Genomic DNA, 18,372 nt, shown 5'->3' with positions numbered 1-18,372 from the left:
TGGCATTGCTCTCACTAAAGAAAGAGGAAAGAAGTCTGGTGTAATTGGAGGGGAGATTAAAGTTAAGTAGTTAAATTCTTATACCGTTGTGCCAAGTTTTGTCGAACGCCTTTTTGGCATCAAGGAAGAGGGCAGTGGTATCATGTTTTTTTTATGAAGCCGATGCGAAATTCTTTGGAAAGGTGGAAAGTTTGGTTTATTGCAGATTTGTGTGCGCGGAATTAGCCTGATTGATACGGGCAAAGTGATTAATTTGCTCAAGGTGGTTTCTGGTGCGGTTATCTATAATTCTTTCGAAAATCTTACCTAAGGCTGGTAGGAGACTAATTGGTTGATAGTTTTGAATTTTGGTGTGTCTTTACTTAGTTTCGGTATTAAAATCATTTTGGCGGATTTTCACAGGGTTGGGAAATGACCCAGTCTAAGGAGTTTGTTAAATAATGGGAAAATATGAGAGTTAATGAATATCGGAGGCCGACGGAGGGGAATCTTTTAGCATTAGGTCATTTATGTTGTCAAGACCAGGGGAGGAGGCATTTTTGCATATTCAGTGGCACTATACCAATCATTTATATCTATTTCTTTGAGTAGAGGGATGTTTTTGTTGAGACATCCATAGAAGTTGGGGATAAAGCTGGTTTCATTACAGATAATTGTACGGTCTATTTTGTGTTGGAATCTGTTATGGTATGGAGGGCCATCTAAGATATTGAATATAGTTTTCAAGTATGATTCACTAAGCTTTATTTGGTCTTAAGTTTTTGTGATGAGGTTACCTACTTTATCTCTAAGGCATTTGTCTGTATTACCTGTGTTTGGGTTGTAATGGGTTTATGATATTTTTTTAATTTTTCCAAAAGTGTTTTGGATTTTTGTCATTAATGATTAATAATAATAATAATAATAATACGCAGTTCTTATAAAGCGCAAATACACACTTAAGTCTCAATGCGCTGATTATGCGCTGATTGAATCGCATTTGTTTGGATTCGGTTTTAGTCGACCGCCGATATTTGTCTATTTATTTGTTTTTTAGGTTGGTTAATTTAGGTTTTTAGAGTTGGATCTGGGGAGATCATATAGGTTCTATGTAGGCGACATCTGAGTTATTTAATGAAAGAATATTCCTATTTAGTTTTGGATTTCTGTTTTGTTTTTAATGGGCAGTGTTGTTTGAAGGTATTAAAGATATGTTAGGCAATGCTGTCACAATATATGCCGATGTAATTTAGCTTTTTGTTGTGGTAATTGGCAATAGTGTTGTTTGTTATGATCCCTTTTTAAATGATGTCCAGTCTGTTTTATTGTAATTATACGTTAATTCGTTATTTTGGATGCGACTGAGGTTTATGTCTAGCTCAAAAAGGAGTGGAAAATGGTCACTTATTAGGTCATCTTCTAGGATTTGAATCAGAGTTTTAGTTGCAAGGTGGTTTGAGGTTATGGCGTAGTCAAGTATTTCACTATTATTGTTTATTGGGTTTATCCTAGTTTTGTCATTTTGGTTAATTATTGTTAAGTTGTGTTTACCACATATTTCTAAGAGGGATATGCCTTTTTCAGATATTTTGGTGCTACCAAAAATGATGTGGTGGGCATTTAAATCTCCTACTAGTATTGTATTTTTATTAGAACTTTTTTTGATTGTGGATATGGGCTCATTTGGGGACTATAATAGCTAATAATGTGGAGAGGTTTATTGTCTCTTTCGAGTACAATTTCAATTGTTTGGGTTTGTTTGGGAGGAGGGTGGCTTTGAGGTTGTTTTTTTCAGCAATAAGTACTCCTCCCATAGAGCGAGAGATATCGTGTCTGAAAGTTTGGTAACCAGGGATGCTAAGGTGGGAATTTTTATTTAGTTTAGTTTCGTTTAACAAAATGATATCCGGGGAGTGGTTGGCAAATATAGTAAGTAGGAGGCTTAATTTTGGAAGGATACTGTTGATGTTTAGGTGGAGGAACTTGACCGAAGGAGGGAGTGTGCTTGTTATGTAGGTGATTGAGGAGGGCTAAATATTGAAGGATGGTGGAGACGTTCCATAATTAGTTTCTGGGATATTTAAGTTTAGGTGTTTTAGTGCTAACACGGTGGCGTAACTGGCAAGGTCTTCAGATTTAATATTAATGTTGGCTTTTTGGAAGGTGTATTGTACTAATTCAATTACAAAGGTTGCGATATTAAGTTTTTTTTTCAGTGACGATTTTATTTGTTATTTCAATTTTCGGGGTAAAATTGGTTTCTTTAAATTTTGGGCATCCTTTTTAAAGGGCGACATGAGTCCCTGAGCAATTGGCACATTTTGGTTTTCTTTTGGTTTGGGACAGTCCTTAACTCTGTGGTTTTTGCCACATCTGAGACATCTGGTTTGATTTTTGCAAGTATGGTGGGTGTGTCCAAAAGTTGACATTTGAAACATTGAGTGATTTGGGGGGGTTTGTGGTATTCTTCTGTTTTGTGTTTAGAGTATCCAAAGTAGAAACCTTGTTTGATTAGGGATTGTTGAGGCTCTTGTTCTTCAAACGTCATTTTTACTTTCCAAGTTGTATTGTTTGTGGCATGACTAATGAGTCTTTTAGTTTGTATTGGGGTGTATTCTTGGTCTTTGAGTTCTTGTTCAATATCTTTGATTTGAATTTCAGGGTTTATGCCACAGGCTACTACGGAGAAGTTTCTTTGTCATACTTTTTGGGGGATTCTTGGTTTGGGGTTGCCTAGTTTAGTCTTTTGAGTCCATGGTTTCAGGAGGATATTTGCAGATTTAGGGTCATGGGGGTGATTAGGATGTCGTTACTACGAAGACGGTTTATATTTGAGATCATGGCATTTGGTTTTTCTTCATTGATTAGTTTAGCAAGAATTTATTGGGTTTTTTGATAGTTCTGGTAAGATTCCTGATACAATGATTGTTTGAGTGGACTTTTTGGTGGTTGGTTTGGAGTTAGGAGATGGGTTTATTTCAACGTAGATTGGACGTTGTCTTTTTCTGCTATTTTTGTACAGGGATCCAGTTATTAATGTCTATGTCAAAATCAGAGAGGTTTAGGTTTTCGACTGGGGGGGGGGGGTTATAGGTGGGTAAGGGGTTGTCATATTGGCAAAACAGCCCCTCCCTACGGGTTTTAAATGGCTTCTATACAATGAAATTGATCATAAACTTCACTTACCAGAAAGAATTAGTCTCCAGCCTAAGACGGCGGACGGAAAGAATAGGAACTCCTTTTGAAGAGACACACTATGAATCGAAAGTGTACTCGGCAGCGTTGTGTTGGTATCCAAGGACGCGTACGTTTTGTAAATGGCGAGTAAGTTATAGAGTGAAGGATGATGGGGTGGCGCTATGTCAAAAAGCTAACTGTTGACCAACATAATCCACAGAACCCTAAGGAAAGGAGAGGAATGCAAAAGAAATTAGCCAGTTTTCTTCAAAGTAAGTCTCGTACATTTAGCACAAAACATTAAACACTAATTAGCAACTAATTCCAACAAATTTTAGGCTGTGATTGAAACTTTACTGGTGGAAACATAATTATTACATTTTAATGAACCTTTCTTTCTTATGACTAACCTTGACTGTATATTGCAGCTTTCCAGCTTAGCTGGTGTTTTTCCATCAAATCAGCTCATCTTTGAGTTTTCTGATCTTGACAACAATCAACTGTCTTTTTAATTTACCACAACCCAGACCACACTAATTGGCAACTCTTTCCAACAATCTAAGGCAACAATCATCAATTTAAGACAACCAAATTACTAATTACAAAATGATTCCAACAAACTAAGGCACCGGGTCTCATTAATTTAGCACAAAACAGACCACACTAGTTAGCAAATCATATCAATAAACTAAGGCAACACTTATAAATTTAAAACAAACACACCACACTAACTACCAACAAATTATCACAGTACTCCTCTTCAATTTAGCACAAACAGACCACACTAATTAGCTACTCATTCCACCAAACTAAGGCACAATGTCTCTTTAATTTATCACAAAACAGACCACACCAAAGTACCGACTGTTTCCAACAGGCTAAGGCACCGTGTCTCCTACATTTAGCACTGATCTTGACAAGCAACTGTTGAGAGGACAAGACTGATGTTCATGATACTGGCTTACACTGATGTTTCCCTTGAAACTTAATTTTTCTCCAATTTCTGTTAAATCACCTCCAGATAACACTTCCAGATATCTCTGTAGAGGACAAGCTTGAAGGATCTTCTCGTATTTGATGGAGTTGAGATCTTTACCAAACAGAACGTTTCCTCTCACAGTATCATTTTGGATCCAAGCTTGTTGAGCAACATAGGCCACAGATCTCTGATGAAAGGAGAGGAATACAAAACAAATTAGTCACTTTTCTTCAAAGTAACAGCAAAAGTAAAAAAGTCAAACCCTGTTAACAACCAAACTGTCAGCCGTGAGACAAAACATGTATACTCTTCTAGAGGGGCAATTTGTGAAAGAAATGGAATTTTATGGTCAGATCAAAGTTATTGGACACGACCTCACTAAATACCAACTCGTTCCATCAAACTAGGTACAATGTCTTATTAATTTTAGACAACCAAAATACTTATTACAAATTCATTCCAACAAACTAAGGCAACAGGTTTCATTAATTTAGCACAAAACAGACCACACTAATTAGCAACTCATATTAATAAACTTGGGCAGAAGTTATCAATTTAATACAAACACACCACACCAATTACCGACTGGTTCCAATGGGCTAAGGCTGAGGTCTTATACATTTAGCACAAAAATGTCTCCTACATTTCTAATTAAAAACTAATACCAATAAACTAAGGCACCATGTCTCAATATTTTAGCACAAAAACTGACTACATTAATTAGCATCTCATGCCAATAAACTAAGAAACCAATTAGCTTCATTTTGATGTTGTCATGGTTGCTTGGAATGAGTGGAATGTGTCACTCTGTACAAACTATATCACGGAACTTGTTCAGCCTTTCTGTAAGAATAGTAGTTTAGCACAAAAAAAAACAACATCAAATACCGACTGGTTCCAACAGGCTAAGGCACCATGTCTCATACATTTAGCACAAAAACAAGAACACACCAAATACCCACTGGTTCCAACAGGCTAAGGCACTGTGTCTCGTACACTTAGCACAAAAACAGACAACACCAATTACCTTTCTCAATATAGGCTAAGGCACTGTGTCTCGTACAGTTAGCACAAAAAACAGACCACACCAAATACCGACTGGTTCCAACAGGCTAAGGCACCGTGTCTCCTACATTTAGCACTGATCTTGACAACAATCAACTGTTGAGAGGACAAGACTGATGTTCATGATACTGGCTCACACTGATGTTTTCCTTGAATCTTACTTTTTCTTCAATTTCTGTTAAATCACCTCCAGATAACACTTCCAGATCTCTCTGTAGAGGACAGGCTTGAAGGATCTTCTTGTATTTGGTGGAGTTTATGATCTTTCAACCACTTGTTCTAAACCTGATCCAGCTTCATTACAGACATCCAAGACTCACATGTACTAGTTTAAACAAACTTAGCAAGCACATTCATGAGGAACTGGAAAATTGAAAAATGTCTGAAATAAACATCATTCTTGAAACGAGAAACTTAAGTGAAATAAGGACCAACACTTAAGCTACAACATGTACACTTAGCAAAGATGAAAACTGGCTTTTCAGCCAATACACAAGTACCAACAACATATTAGTATATTCATGGTAAACCCTCATGTGCTTCCATGACTTCTAGCACCTGTGTAATAATATTCTATATCAACAAGGACAGAGATACTATATCTTGTACTTATCTCTCAATACTCTTAATATGTGTTTACCATGAGTTGTGTTCCTCACGACTTTCGATCAATGTTTTCAAATTAAAAACCAAATTACAGACAATTACTCAACAATGAGAGGTTGACTTAGCAAAGTTTGAATTCGGTTTAATAATAATCAAAGGTTCAGTGAAACAGTTCTGCAGACCATAAAATCATGCCTTAGGCATCAAAAGAAGGCTACGATCTGATAAAGGGTACCCAGTCAAAACGTCCCTTTACCAAAACGTCCCCGCTTTTTTAAGACCAAAACGTCCCCGCTTTTTACCAAAACGTCCCCGCAGTCAAAACGTCCCCGTGAGTCAAAACGTCCCCGCTTTTATAATCAGTTGGAATGCAAGTGTGGATGTTTTTAGTTCAAATCAAAGAGTAAGGATAAGTATAGTTTAGGTTGAAAACACAGTTTTTAGCAGATATATATATATTGTATAGTATACGCACCCAAATTCTTTTTTAATTCCTCTTGTATAATATTTTTTGTTTTCCTTAATTCGTTAATTCACTGAAAAACATATAGCGTATACCTTTTTCATACCAAATATAATTAAACGATATAGTCCCTTATGATTTATTTAGCGCCTGTAATCCAACTTGCATGCCGATAACTTAGCCAAATTATAACTTAATATTAATATAATATTCACAACTATGAATGAATGTGATAGACGGGGACGTTTTGACTTACAGAGACGTTTTGACCAACGGGGACGTTTTGACCAACGGGGACGTTTTGACCAACGGGGACGTTTTGACCAAAAGCGGGGACGTTTCGGTACGGGGACGTTTTGGTAAAGGGACGTTTTGACTGGTAAGCTGATAAAGATATGCCGAGAGTTGGACCAATACTGTTAAGCCTAGCTTCAGGTCAAAATTATGCTAGTTGATCAAATTAATACATGTATATCAATTTAGTTGCCTATGCTAGGTAACATCAGCTTTAATGGAGAGTTTTCTCCATACTTGAACCATCACTAACATCAATTAGACCACAGAGCTTGGCCTAATTGCTTGAGAATTTCATTTACAAAGTACCGTTGCTTGTATAAGAAGCCTAGGATAGGCTAGTTCGTCCTCATCTCTATCTAGCCTTCGCTTTGGTAGGCTAGCCTAGGTTTCCCATTTTCATTTGGTGGTAGGCCTAGCCTGGGGCCATTTGTTCCCTCCCCTAACAACGTTATTTTCCTCCCACTTAAAAGTTGAGTAACTTACCTCCCCTAGGCCTACATCATAGGGGAGTCAAGTACGTTTTCACTGGAAACTAACATTTCCAGGGGAGTTAACTAAGGTTTTTCATGGGAGGCATATTGGCTAGGCTATGTGGAAAGAATAGATGTTGTAAGTGGAATAACTGTAAGAAAAGATTTAAAGGGAGAAAGGAAAAGTTAAGGGTAAAAAATAACATGGTTAAGGAAACTAACATACTATTTTCAAGGGAGGAGACTGTTGTTCTGTAGGCTCTGACTGCATATTCTTGTAGAGTAAGCTAAAGAAAGTTGTGATAGTATGAAAATGTGACCAGGTATCTTCCTTGTGTAACTGTTCAGTGATTGGAAGATAAAAAATATTTGTGAATAGGCCGGATTGTTTGCATAGGATTGTATGCAAACATGGGGTATTTTACATGCGTGGAATTTATAGTGGTAATGGGTTGTTTGCTTGTATGGCATTCCTTGTGGGAATGAAATAACATAGACAGTTTAGCCTATACAGTAGGTACGGTATGCCCTCCTTGGTTCCTCTCCTTGTTTTCCCATTTACCAGTTTCTTCAATTACTACAAGTACAAGTGTCTCTTTGAAATATGTTCCTTTCTTTCACCAAACTCTCCTAGCCTAAATCACAAGACACATTTACTACGTACAGTTGCTTCACTACCTAAATAAATTCTTTCCACAGCCAAGCCGTCTTTCTTTCCTCCCCTGAAAAACGTTGGTTTCAACCCCTAAAAATAATTTCAGGGAGGAAACTATTGTTTTTATTCTTGAAAGTTGAAGAAGAAACCAATGGCCTTGCCTGTCAGGATGGAAAAAAAAAAGGAAAGAGAGAGAGCTTTCATCCTAAGCTAATTTGTCCGGCTGCGAGTTAGTTTCTTGAGGATGTGTTACTGTTAGTGTTAAGTGCTAGATGGCACAGCCTAGGCTATGGTAGGCTACTCTGGTAGGAATTTAAAGACATTTAGGCCTAGGCTAATTAAGTTAGGCCTAGCCTAACTGTACTAGCCTTAACCAGAAAGTAATTAGGCCCAACCAGCTAGGACTAGTATTTTGTCGGAAGATATAAAGTGACTTACTTTACTTACGTTGTCTAGTGAATATCATATTAGGCCTAGATTAGCATTCCAACTAGTATAGACGCCAGTGCCTACGTGAGCTAGCCTATCGTTAGGCCTAAGCGATACCATTATATGATAGGCTAGCGTAATTTCTCACGCTCGCTGACTCAAACAATGTGACGTACTAACTTGCTCCACAAAACTAATACACAAACTTCGAGCTGGCGAATATATCTGCCATTCACATTCTTTGGCAGTTACCCCCCATACAGAATAGGCTACAAATTACAATTACGTATGAATTGTTAGCCAACGGCTGCCAGGAAGCGAACTGCACTGCTCGTGTAACCTTTCGTGAGCTTTATGTATATGGAACGCCACAAGGGAAATGTATTTTGTTGTCTCCTTTGATGTTGTCTCCTTCGATGCTGTTGTCTAATTTAATGTTGTTGTTTACTTTTATGTTGTCTCATTTGATGTTGTTGTCTCCTTTGATGTTGTTGTCTACTTTTATGCCGTTGTCTACTTCCATGTTGTCGTCTCCTTTGATGCCGTTGCCTCCTTCAATGCCATTGTCTACTTTAATGTTGTTGTCTACTTCAATGTTGTTGTCTCCCTTAATGACGTTGTCTCCTTTAATGTTGTTGTCTCCCTTGATGCCGTTGTCACTTTAATGTTGTTGTCTCCTTTGATGTTGTTGTCTCCTTTGATGCCGTTGCGTCCTTTAATGCCGTTGCGTCCTTTAATGCCGTTGTCTACTTTAATGTTGTTGTCTCACTTGATGCCGTTGTCTCCCTTGATGCCGTTGCCTCATTTAATGCTGTTGTTGTCTACTTCAATGTTGTTTTCTCCTCTGATGCCGTTGCTTAACCTTTGACCACGACCGTGTGCGTCTATGGCAAGCCATGTGGGACAAACACCGCATAATATATCAACGTATTAATTGAAAAAAAAAAAAAACTAGCAATGACATGCTAGATGCATATCCATTTGAAATCATTACATTTACAAAGAAACAATTCAAATGGTCTCATAACATAGGCCTGGTCATTAAACATGTTGGTCAAGATAATTTGAGTTCGCTGCGAATCTCGTCAGAAAAGTTGTTTTAATGACCAATATATCATTACCCAAATGGGTTGGTCTGGCATTAGGCCTAGGCGGGACAGTAGGCCTACTGTCATGATCAACCCAGTGCTGCCAAGTCACCCGCTTTGGGCGGGTGTCACCCGCATTTTCGGGTCGTCTCCCGCTCACCCGCCCACCTGTCCGAATCTCCCGCATTTTCCAAAAAACTCCCGCATTTTTGAAGAATCTCCCGCATTGTAGGCCCACAGAGTTTTTCCTGTGAAAGTGTATCATTGCTAGCGTGAAATTCATTTCATCACACCAAAATGCGAATTATCTCAGAACCGCCAGGATCGGAAATTACTCAAAGCCGATCGTGCTAAATATGCCCGGCTGAAAGCAACGTTTACCTATACCATTCGTGAAAAATAATACCGTTACGACACACGTGAACGCTACAGCGTCCGCAAAATTTCAGAGATTTTTTTTATTTCAATATAGTTTTTCCTCTGGAATGAAAAAAATAGACACAATACAAATATGGAGACAGTATAGATTCAGCTTAGATGACCCGGGAAGTGATGTTTCCGGCCATCTGAGGGGCCGTAGGATCCCAAAATTTTCTTGTACGCTTCGCGCCAACCCATGGTGGCGCTCCGCTTAGATGGTGTACGTAACCAACAGCACCAGACAATTTTCACCCGCATAAAAATTATCTGACCTTGGCATCTCTGTCAACCCGGGGGGGGGGGGGGGGAGGGCGAGGGTGTAGGTCTGGCGTATCCATGGGACAGACATTCTAAAGATAATAATTTACACTTTTTGAGGGGGACTCTTGGGGCGAATCTTGACATAAAAATGTCAGCCTAAAATTGTTTAGCTGGCTGCATGAACATTTTCAGATACAACAAATTTTGGCAAAAACTGCTTAAATTTTGTGAAAAATTTTGTGATGTCACATTTGAGATTTTTTAGATAAATTGTCTGAATTTTTAACCCATTCCCCAATATAAATGAAGGTATTAAATGAAATTCACTGTTTCTGTGATCCATGTAGAGGTTTTGTTCTTAAAGTACAGTCTTACCTTTTTGTGCAGACTTCTAGAGCATCTGTTCCTTATGCATGTCTTGAAGTAGAGGTTGGGTAAAGTAGAGGTTTGCTAAATTTTAATAGAATCAATAGTGATATCTACTCTTCAGTTGCTGTAACTGTATCTTAGGTGCCCCCGCCCCTCCCTCTGCCAGGTTTCATCTAGGATGAACCACTGGTGCTGTGATCGAGTGGATAAAGGCAATGGCATTTGAAGAAATGAGGTTTGGCAATCAGGAGGTTCTATGTAAGGTGGGTTTATCATCCAAGAGCAGTCTACAGTTTTCCCATCTGAAATGAGTTTCTAAATTTTATATAAAATGTTGAATTGGAAGCCACCCGCAGTGTAAGTTGTGATCCATACGTCTGTGCGGGCTTCTCCCACATTTGTGTTTGGTTAAGCTTTGTAAAAATAACTGCTCATTATTATTATTACAAGGGCCGTGTAACCCCATTCTTATCTTTGGAGTGGGGGGAGGGGGTATCTGCACTTGTTGGATTTGTAGTGCAATTGGACGCCAAGATTAAGAAACAGAAAACCACATTTACATAATGTTACAGCTCTGATATAAATCTTAGCTTTATAAGAAACTCAAAGGACAGCCATTTATTTTACCACTCCGTGGAAGCTGGAATCCTTTTTATTTATCAACAGCATACATACACACCATTATTGAATGATAATTAAACAGTAACATAAAAGATAAAAGTACTAAAACTGAAAACATGATAAGAAAATGACATCCCTTGATGAAAGTACAGTGAACTGGAGCCTCTGGAGAGAGATGTATACTAATACAAGCCTTTTAATAAGGTTGTGATATTGTGTGTTCAATCACATCTATAATAATCAACAATGTGGGTAATCATTAATAAGTACTCATTTGAGTGTGAAAATAAAGCCTACAGGTTGTCAAAATATTCATTGTTAACAGTTAGATCATATAGCAAACAGAACAAGTAGCTACAAAGGAACGTACTTCCTTCATAAAATATGGCCCCAAGTGTCTTGCAGCATATATTATGTAACTTAATTATACTCAACTATCAGAGTGAACAACAGAGTAAACAACTCTACAGTAAAGGCCACCATTTGAATACTGTACTATCTTCTAAATGAATGGAAACAGTTAAAAAGATAGTTCATACTGTTCCAGTCTTTGATACACTGTGTATGAAACCGGTGGGGATTATAAAGGTAGGTTTTACACGCTTCACCATGATGTAAGAAATATAAGGGTAATAAAAGGAATATCATACCATCAAAGAATGTATAACATTAACTCAAAGGTCACTGTACATCTTGTCCTTTGATGTTAAAGTCTCACTATGCATTCCATCTGGACGGTCTGAATAATAATGTTTTGGAGGTTTCTATTCTCGCTCGTTCTCTGAGATTCGGCCAAAATATTTGGCAAACAATGCACCTACAAGATTGTCTGCTTATTAACTACACAATGGTACCAAAACAGGGTTAGGGAACAATTTGTTCGTGTTTATAATGGAAGGCATCATGGGGCTTTATACCTAAATATCACATGAAAGTAAGTACAAACAATGAAGGATATTCGTCAGAACACTACTACGAGGCAAGTTATAAAACCAACCAATATACTCAGTTTTGAAATTAAGTAAAAACAGAGGAGCTGTGTGCTATTCATGACCAACATTTTTCTTTGTGTTTACGTCATATGAAAAACTCAAAATACCCATATCCCAATGGATTTAAAAGAAAAAATTGACACCATAGAAAATAAGTTGACAGTCGGGTCAAGTAGCTACTGGATAGTTCCCTAAAAACACTTTAATGAGTTTTACTTCAGCACCGTCGAAATGGGTGCAATTAGTCCGTAAATATATGATGCTTGGCATGGCAAAACATGGATGGGACAGATATTGAGACTTTCATATTTAGAGAGGACAGAAACAAACAAACAAGCAGAGACTTAAAGTTGAATCCAGATGTCCTTTTGACTGAATGGAGAATCGGTTGAGAGAGCATTTCAGAGACGAAGCCTGAATTGAAAGCTAAAACATCAATCAATTTTGTGAAGTAGCATTTAACGTACTACACTTTTCATTCGATTCTAATTACCACCAGGTGAAGGCAATATTATGCAATATTTCTGTACGAAACCCTTGGTGTATTTCTCCCCCTCCAACCCACACCCAAAGAGGTGCAACTTCACATGGCTAATTAGCCTGATCACCTCTGTCCCTTCTGCTATATGAAAAGTAAAGTAAGACATCTTAATCCTCTCTTACATTTGATCTTTCTGTGGTTTTAAGAATTTTGCATATTTTAAATATTCAGGGTGGCATTTAACCCCCCCCCACTTCCCCACACCCATCACCCTTCACCACCAAGAAAAATAAAAATGGATGAAGTAAACAGGGTGAGAGAGAACTTCAGTTGCTACTGATGTTTGTTCTAATAATGTCCTCATAGATAATACGGAAACCTCAAGTCTGCAATATAAATCCACCGTGACAAAATGATGATATTTCGGTTGCTTTTATTCCCAAGATGCGCTATTGTTCTTGGTTTGTTATTAAATTTATTTCCTATTCCTGTTGGCCTGGTTACATACCGTCACGAGAATCCGACAGTGGCGCATCCTGGTCGACCGAGTGGGGAAGGAAAACCAAAACTTGCAACAACATCAACGACAACGACAGAGTAAATACAGACTTGTGACACGTTGTGACAAGTTGTGACAATGTCACAGCAAAATCACATCATTGTAGCAAATGCCCAAAAAGATGGCTGAATTAAGAAAGAAAACAGTTTCTCCTTTCTCCCCTCTTTTTGGTCGAGGGAACATCCCAGTTTGGAGAGAAAGTCAAGCAATTTTGGGGGATCTAGTTTAAGGAGATTGAAGAAAGACAGGGTTTAAAGGTGACATGCACTACTGTAATTTGACTAAAAGTGGAGCTATATTCCATGCAGGCAATTTAGATTAAAGTAGCACTTTTTTCCCCATTTTTTTGGTTTTAAACTGTTTGTTAGCCAAACACTAAAGCTAGAAACAGTAAAAACATGGTAAAGACTAACGCTAACAGCTAATATGGACATAGTCGGAGCTTAAAACTTCCTCTTTGTGTAATTTCTATCATTTGAACATCAATTATGTTCGTATTTGATATGGAATACATGGTTTGGTTTTTTATTGAGATTTTTCAAGCTGAATGCTACTTTAACTGAACAATAAACATAGAGTCTGGCAGGATCAGAACCGATGTTTTCAGAAATTCTGGCAAATCTAAAATAATATTCTTTGAGAATCTCCTGGGTATTAATTCTCTAAACTATAGTTTCATTATGAAATTATCTGCTTGTATTTTTTTTCTTTCTGATGTTCAGCAAAGATACACACATTACCATAAAAACATTTTTTCATGCAAAAAAAGGGTGAAAGTGAAGCTTACGAAAACAATATCACTTCAAAAATAATTTCAAAACAAAACACTCAATTGAAAAGTAAACAAAAGCTGCAGGCAAGTCTTTCAAACATGTGAGTCTAGTCAAACCAATCCGAAAACAACTGCAATTTGGGGGGTGGGGATAGGTGGGGGTAGAGGTTGGGTAGAACAGCACTGATCAAACCGAGTTCACCAACAAAAGTAAAGCAAAGCATTGATTTATGACTTACATAAAAGGTGACATGATTTCTACACTTAAAACCAATCACTTTGTGTAATCATTAATGAAGAATATCAAAACAAGCCATAACTGAGAGATATTTGTTTCCGAGTAAGCTGGCTTTAGTAAGTTGAGATTGATCAATTAATTCGATCTTATCAATGGAAGTTTGTTCAACCTATTGATTTTAACATGAAGTGCGACTCCAGTGGCATGTCCAAGTACTAGCTTCAGTGTCAATTTACCCACACATTTTACTGGGTGGAGTGGGGTGGGGGGAGGAGGGGGGAGTGGCTAATATCTCAACTTTTCCCCGTAGCTCATGTACTTTCTTGTGGTACATTCACTGATATTACTTACATAGAACCTAACGGAAGGAATGTCGAGACCATCCGTCATTTTCACCACACTTTAATAAGTACACATGAATCGTATCCTAACGACTGTCACACCAGGCACATTAATAAAACAAAATTGCCCCCCCCCCCTCCCTTTTATTTTCTCTCTTTCTATTACTTAGTGCTTGTTTTGGATTAATGATGAAGATTTTTACAATTTTTCTAAGCAAGGATACTTAAGTTTTTGGCAGCCCATTGGTAGGTGCGGTCAAGATAATGCTTAATCAAATAACATAAAAATAATTGTTGGGATTGGGGGATAGGCCAGCCAAGCTATTACCTAACTACAGACAGAAAAAAAAAGACTTTCTATTCTTAAGTAAACTGGTACCTTGATCAAACTTTACCATATTATTAGATCTTGATCAATGTTTACAATATTACTAGAGGGTCATCGGGCTGATACAGGTGGTTTACTCTCGAACCAGTGTAAAAGCTTAAATGAAACAGGACACTGTTGTGCTGGAATGAGACGCGTTAGAACACAACAGGTAGCGAGGGCGCTTTATTCTGTCCTTGTCTACAGTAGCATAACCGTACAACTGCTGTGTAACCCTACACCAACTTATTACGGTCTTGTCCATGAAACAAAAAGCCTTATCAGCTGACATACTACCGAACTTAGTCCGTATACTTTATACTAGTATGCAAATCATAAACAATCTATAAACAGAAATAGGTGGGTGGCTCTGCTCTTCATTATCTAAAACAAGAGATATCCTTTAAGAATGTGGACTTAATAGATAAATGCAGAGGGGGTGGGGAGAAGAATGGAAGGTAGAGGGGGCCAGAGACAAGGAAAATTCCAACGCACCTGTGTTCTGCAAGCATCTCCATAAGTTATACCTGCCAGAACTTCAGAGATGGGTCCAGGGTGCGTCTTATCCCCAAAACGCTCTTGCCTAATCTGAAATTCAAAGAGTAGACAACATCCTCGTTGGTAACATTATAACACTTCTATTCATAGTCTCTCTGCCATTAAGGATGAGGCATTAAAAATTCATGCCTTTTGCCACCGCGGTCCTGGCACCAGCTGCAAGGAGCATGTGGCATGAGTGCTAAATGCCTCGTTCTGTTGGATGCAGGTGTGACCTCATCAATTTTTCATTTCTGGGTAATATGGTTACGGAAACTTCACCGGCAGACACTCTTTGGGACATCTATCAAAGATGTCAGAATGACAGAACACATAACATAGCAATAAGAAGACACATAACATAACACTAAGAGGACATTGAATAGTGATACTAAGGAGGAGAGATTTAAGAATGTTTAAAGTTCTCACAGCAAATTTTTGAGGCTTGCTAAGGGTCTGCTGTGTGTAAAATGATCCTGGGTGGGAAGGGGGTCGGGGGCGTGAGGAAATGTACACCCATCCGCTTCAACCTACCATAAAAATACAAAAGTAGTAAATAGCACAACTTAAAAAACTTTCTTGGGTGAACCCTCCCTACATGTGGAAATGGTTCCCTAAATGGGGAGTCCGCTCCCTACAAGGGGAGAACCCTACCTACGTGGGGAGTCCGCTTCAACGAATCCAGGGCAACACCCACTGATACACTTTTACATTATCTTTTTACCACTTTTTCTATAACATACCAGATACATCATTCACTCCTCGGAAGACCGAATTAGGGGAAAGGCGAAAAAATGGGAAAGAAGTGAGAGGAAGGAGAAAGTGGTGACAAATAACAATAATAAAACAATCAATTAGAAATAACAGTGTATAACGTCATCAACGTACAGTTTAAACCTTCTTCTTGTACTCCTTATGATCTTGTCCCTGTCTTGCAAACTGTTGTGGATCGGTGATAGCGACTGCATCACCACTATTGGGGTCCTTGTCACCTACCCACTGTGAAAAATGTAACCAGAGAGAAGAGTTGTGGATGACGCATAATCACTGGGTTTCCATTTGGCATGTTTCCTACAAGATTTCTAACCGCAGGAGCGTAGCCAGGGGGCGAAGGGGGAGACCGCCCCCCCCCTCGATTTTTTTTTTTGTATATTTTTTTATGATATTGAAGTTTTATAGTAGCTGTTTATAAGAGGTTTTAATATTTGTTCACCAATAAATTAACTGTGTCTGAATTTTCGAAAATTCCCTGACCAACATTCTTCATAATACTTCCCTCTACTTGTGCAATTTTGACCGGTCTGTGAGGGGTTGAAGGTTTTTTTTCTATATTGGTTGTCCATAGATGATATTTTGTGCAACATTATGGGCATGTTTGAAATGAATTTGTTTATTCAAATTCTGAACAAATAATGGGCTTTAAAACCTCGAAAAGTGGGGCTGACGGGTATTGTGGGCCGTTACGTAGTATTACCTACAAAAGCAATGATCCACAGGAGATGCAATGAGGTCCAACATGACGTGTGACTGGTGTCAATCTTAAAATAGGTAATGGATGAAAAAAAAATACTATTTGGAAAAAACTTGGTTCTCAGGCAAAAGTGTTCATCTGGTTTGTCATTTTCAAGCCTGAGAAGTGCCATTTTCGGTGATCTGGGGGCTATCAAAACCAGAAATTTTCTTGTACGCTGCGTGCCAACCGATGGTGGCGCTCCGCTTAGATAGTAATATACAAAATATCACAAAGCGCGAGAACAATTTGAGGGAAGAAAGTTGCTACGCGCCTGCACCCAAGCAAATGTACCCCATCAATATTTGAAACAAATCACCGCCCCGGATCACATTGTCCAGAATGGTGACAATCCCGCTTCCCCCTCCCCCCAACAACCCTTCTATCCCTGTTCTCCCTCTGAAAGATCAAACATTTGCTAAATAAATAGCAAACAAACAAAGGATGACTAACTTCTGATAATTCCATCTGTAGGACATTTTAGATTTAGATTTTTTTGTTTCTGGAAAGTGCTAAAATCAAAACATTTTCATCACCTTGGCAAGTGCCTCTTCGATGTCTTGAATTGTCAAAGTCCCCAAATTGCCCAAAATTAAGGATTGTGTCGGGTGATTCTGTCAAACGGATGATGTGCCTACCACCAATAACATGTCACTACTACTCAGGTGTATCTTTGTCTTGTATAGCCCTCGTCTTCCCCTTTCTCTCCCCAGTTGGCGTACTTTTGAGCTACCTCCACCTTGGAGTATGTGTTTGGCGTGTTCAGCCATTTCGTCTTCTCCTCTGCCTGCCTCCTGTTCAACATCTTGATCGGTGACTTGTATCTGCTCTTCTCAAATTCGTTGTCGTAGATGTAGATGAAGTTGGTGGAGGCTGCTGGGTAGGCGACGTCGCTCTTGGGCTTCAGTTCGTATCTCACAAACGGCTGGCTGTACACGTTGCCTGTTATGTAACCCTGTAACAAATTAAAAAGTTCCTGTGATCAAATTTTTGTGCTGGTTGCAGATCTAAGTCACTCTTACATCTAACATCAGCAGCACAACATTCCTCCATCTTTGTCTTCTTTGATGTTTTACTTATGAAATGATTACATATCAAGTCTTCCACAAGTATCTCTTTGAAAATCGCACACATTCGCTGTCTTTGGTGCGTTCAGGACAAACTAATTGGAACATTCCATTTCTATGCCATTTCCATGAAATACTGCACAATTTTGGATGCAGGTGATCTTGAAAATATTTTCAAAATGGGTGGGGTGTGCGACAGATCACTTGTAGGGAGCTTCATGAAGTTCCCCAAACCGATAAAGTTTGGATTATGTTCAATAGCGTATGAAACCATTCTGATTATTAAGTCAAGAGCTTGCCAATACTATATATATATATATATATATATATATATATTGAATCTATGAGAGTATCAAGCTGTAACAATTAGAGTTTGAAGTAAGACACAAATCAAATCAAATGGTGTATCCAACCATCCTGATACGTCACAGCTGTTTACTTTGACTGAACGAAGCTACCTGCTTATCCACACTGACTTCCTACAACTCACTTCTCACTGAATTATCTCACTTAATTAAGCGTATTAGCTTGGTACACATATGATCAATAACCTCATACGTTAACTAGCGACGCCATCGGTTGGCAATTAGCATAGTGAATGCTTGCTATGTCTGCCCAGGTCTTTAAAT

At 38.4% G+C, this 18,372-nt stretch overlaps 2 protein-coding genes across 5 annotated transcripts in view; one reads left to right on the top strand and one right to left on the bottom strand.

Moving 5' to 3' along the window:
* LOC139978062 (beta-adducin-like) overlaps positions 1–18,372 on the top strand; it is a 537,403-nt gene that overhangs the window by 49,416 nt on the left and 469,615 nt on the right. The gene's annotated exons all lie outside the window — the stretch shown is intronic.
* LOC139977276 (uncharacterized) overlaps positions 1–18,372 on the bottom strand; it is a 29,413-nt gene that overhangs the window by 4,673 nt on the left and 6,368 nt on the right. Inside the window, exon 5 of the mRNA XM_071986562.1 lies at positions 15,125–15,217. Within this exon, the coding sequence (XP_071842663.1) occupies positions 15,125–15,217 (93 nt within the window). The remainder of the gene's footprint in view (positions 1–15,124; positions 15,218–18,372) is intronic.

Source organism: Apostichopus japonicus, chromosome 12, assembly GCF_037975245.1.
Source record: "Apostichopus japonicus isolate 1M-3 chromosome 12, ASM3797524v1, whole genome shotgun sequence".
Classification (NCBI taxonomy): Eukaryota; Metazoa; Echinodermata; class Holothuroidea; order Aspidochirotida; family Stichopodidae; genus Apostichopus; species Apostichopus japonicus.
This window is presented reverse-complemented; position numbering and strand designations above follow the sequence as displayed.